This window comes from Bos taurus, chromosome 3 (genome assembly GCF_002263795.3).
Source record: "Bos taurus isolate L1 Dominette 01449 registration number 42190680 breed Hereford chromosome 3, ARS-UCD2.0, whole genome shotgun sequence".
NCBI lineage: Eukaryota > Metazoa > Chordata > Mammalia > Artiodactyla > Bovidae > Bos > Bos taurus.
In genome coordinates, this window is record NC_037330.1 from 105,587,893 (window position 1) to 105,590,613 (window position 2,721).

Sequence of the window (2,721 nt, forward strand, 5' to 3'; positions counted from 1 at the left end):
GCATGGAATTCTCCAGGCCAGAATACTGGAGTAGGTACCTTTCCCTTCTCCAGGGGATCTTCCCCACCCAGGGATGGAACCCAGGTCTCCCACGCTGCAGGTGGATTCTTTACCAACTGAGCTATCAGGGCAGCCAGAGGGTAGTGAGAGCAATTTGTTTTTCTTAAATTTTTTCATTTTTTATTTTTCAGCCACACCCGGGGCATGCAGCTCAAGCTGAAAAGTAAAATCCCAGTTCCCCAACCAGTGATCCAACCCACACACACCTTGCTTTGGAAGCATGGAGTCTTAACCACTGGAATGCCCCAGTGAGAGCAATTTTAATTCTGAGTGGAAGTGCTTGGTCAGGGACTGGGAATAACATGTCCCACAACTCCTCAAAATACCTGCATCTCCTGCCTTTTTAAAGACGCTGCAGCAAACTCTCTTTCCCTTGAACCCACTCTACACTGGAGAATTAAAGAAAATGGGTTCAGTGGAGGAAATAAATCAAGAAGGTTCCCACCCTCAGGATTATGCTTTAGGAGATGTTTGGGGGAAAACCCATAACTGAATCAAGGTGATTGGATTTTCAGTCTGGTTGTTACCTAATCCCATCAAGGACTCCCTACCTGTAGCAATAAATAGGGCCATGCAGAGAAACTCTGTTCTCATTTCCAGGGAGAGGCAGCGTGGAGCCTGAGTGAGTCCCTGCTCAGTAGAGAGCACCCTCCCTGGCCAGCCTTGCTCGACACAGCTTTCTGCTGCCTGTGGTGAGTCTCAGCCTGGTGGAAGGGCCTTCCCTCCTGGCTTCCTTTTGTAAAATTATGCTCACTCTTTGCTCTCTCTGCCTCCCTCAAAGAAATAAACAAAATTATTAAACACCAACAGCAAGTGATAAACTCTACTTTCATGGTGTTTAGAGTCTGGAGTGGGGTAGAGATATAGGATAATATGATGAATATGTAAAAATATAAAGAATCTAGGATGTTTCATGTGCTCTGGAGAAATATAGAACAGGGGAGAGGGGAAGCTTGGTAGAGTAGGTGTTTAGGGATGACTGTGTCTTAAAAATTCCTACATTGGTAGATTGAAGCTCCTGTAATTTTAATTGCTGAAGTATTTCGTCTTCACCTTGTGCCACACAGTTATCAAACTCCCACTGTTATGGTTTGCCATCTCCCCTTATTATGAATAATTTCACAATTGTACAATTGTTGGAATTGATAGCATAGCACCCTGTGGATTCTAAGACCCCATCTTTGAACATTTCTGAATGTGCGTGTATTTCCTGCTTCCTCTCTAGGCTTCTGGATTCCACCAGCTGGTTTTGGTGTCTCACTTCCCCTGCATTCCTAACTCTGCACCCTCAGCTCAGGTGCCCATGGCCTCCGGAGGCAGCCGACTCAAGCCCCAGAGCATTCCACTCAACTTGGAGGGAATCCGACAGAACCAGCGGATGTGGCTGGTGAAGGTACCGAAGTACCTATCGCAGCAGTGGTCGGAAGCTCCTGGAAGCGGTGAAGTAGGGAAGCTGAAGATTGCCACAAATCAAGGGAAGTCGGAAATCTCCTTTACTCTGAATAAGGAACTTACAGACATTCGGGGTACAGATGGACAACCGGCCTCGGTCCACGCTCCCATGGAGCATCAGTTTCTCTTGCAGACAGACAGAGGGCAGGTCCTCACGGTGCTAACTGAGCATGAGCCAGATCAATTTTCCCTGCAAGGAACCGTGGTCCATCGCGGCGAATGCAGACCTGCTCCCAGTGAAAACTACATGAGGCTGAAGAGGATGCAAATAGAGGGGGCTTCCAAACCTGCCAGGACTGTACAGAAACTGGAGAAGGTGGTCACGACCAATTATAAACCTGTTGCCAATCATCAGTACAATATTGAATATGAGAAGAGAAAGAAAGAAACCGGAAAGAGAGTGAAGGCGGATAAAGACCAAGTGTTAACCTTGCTGTTTGCTGCCTTTGAGAAACACCAGTATTATAACATAAAGGACTTGGTTGGCATCACTATGCAACCTGTGGTGTACCTGAAGGAAATCCTGAATGAAATCGGTGTTCGAAATGTAAAAGGACCCCACAAAAACACTTGGGAGCTGAAGGAAGAGTACAGGTGTTACCAGAGAGCAGCCAAGAGAGAGTGAGACAGCCCTTTGTCACGAAGGTGTCAATATGAGCTTGAAGATCTTCCAACACAAAAACTGGTGTGAGGCTGTGCTATTAGGGGGTAGGGAGGTTTAATATCTTTTTAAGTATTCACATTTAGATTATAAAACAGGGAAATAAAATAGGCTGTAAATTGAGAAAATATTGTCTGAGGACTTCTCATCTTTGCTGCATCCATAAAGAGCTCAGCTCATCTAAGTCTAAAGAGACCTGGCATCAGAAACTGGGTGGGGTGTGCTGGGGATGTGGCTAGGGGTGGAGGTGGGGGCTCTGCTGGGAGTGGGGATGCAGGCAAGCAAATCCAATCTTCTAAAATGACTGAAGAACAAAGTTGCTTCTGAAATGTTTTAAGATATGGCCCCTTCGTATGTAGAAATATGAATGAAAAAATGTTAAGGGTAAGAGGGTGAGATCATTAAAACTGCTAATTGACAGGTGAGGAGGATGGTGTCCGATGGAGTGGAAACAGGTTGTATTACAGGTCCTTTACTTACTTCAAGGAAGTCATATGTGGATTGTATTTTGTTTTTCTTAGTGATAATCTGGGGTTTTTTGGTTTGTC

At 45.5% G+C, this 2,721-nt stretch overlaps 1 protein-coding gene across 1 annotated transcript; it reads left to right on the forward strand.

Moving 5' to 3' along the window:
- Positions 1 to 648: 648 nt before the first annotated feature.
- Positions 649 to 2,301, forward strand: LOC511494 (uncharacterized). Its single transcript, NM_001100339.2, is given in 2 exon segments — positions 649 to 752; positions 1,286 to 2,301. A coding segment is annotated over 1 exon segment (774 nt). The 5' UTR covers positions 649 to 752; positions 1,286 to 1,363; the 3' UTR covers positions 2,138 to 2,301.
- The last annotated feature ends 420 nt before the right edge of the window (positions 2,302 to 2,721 follow it).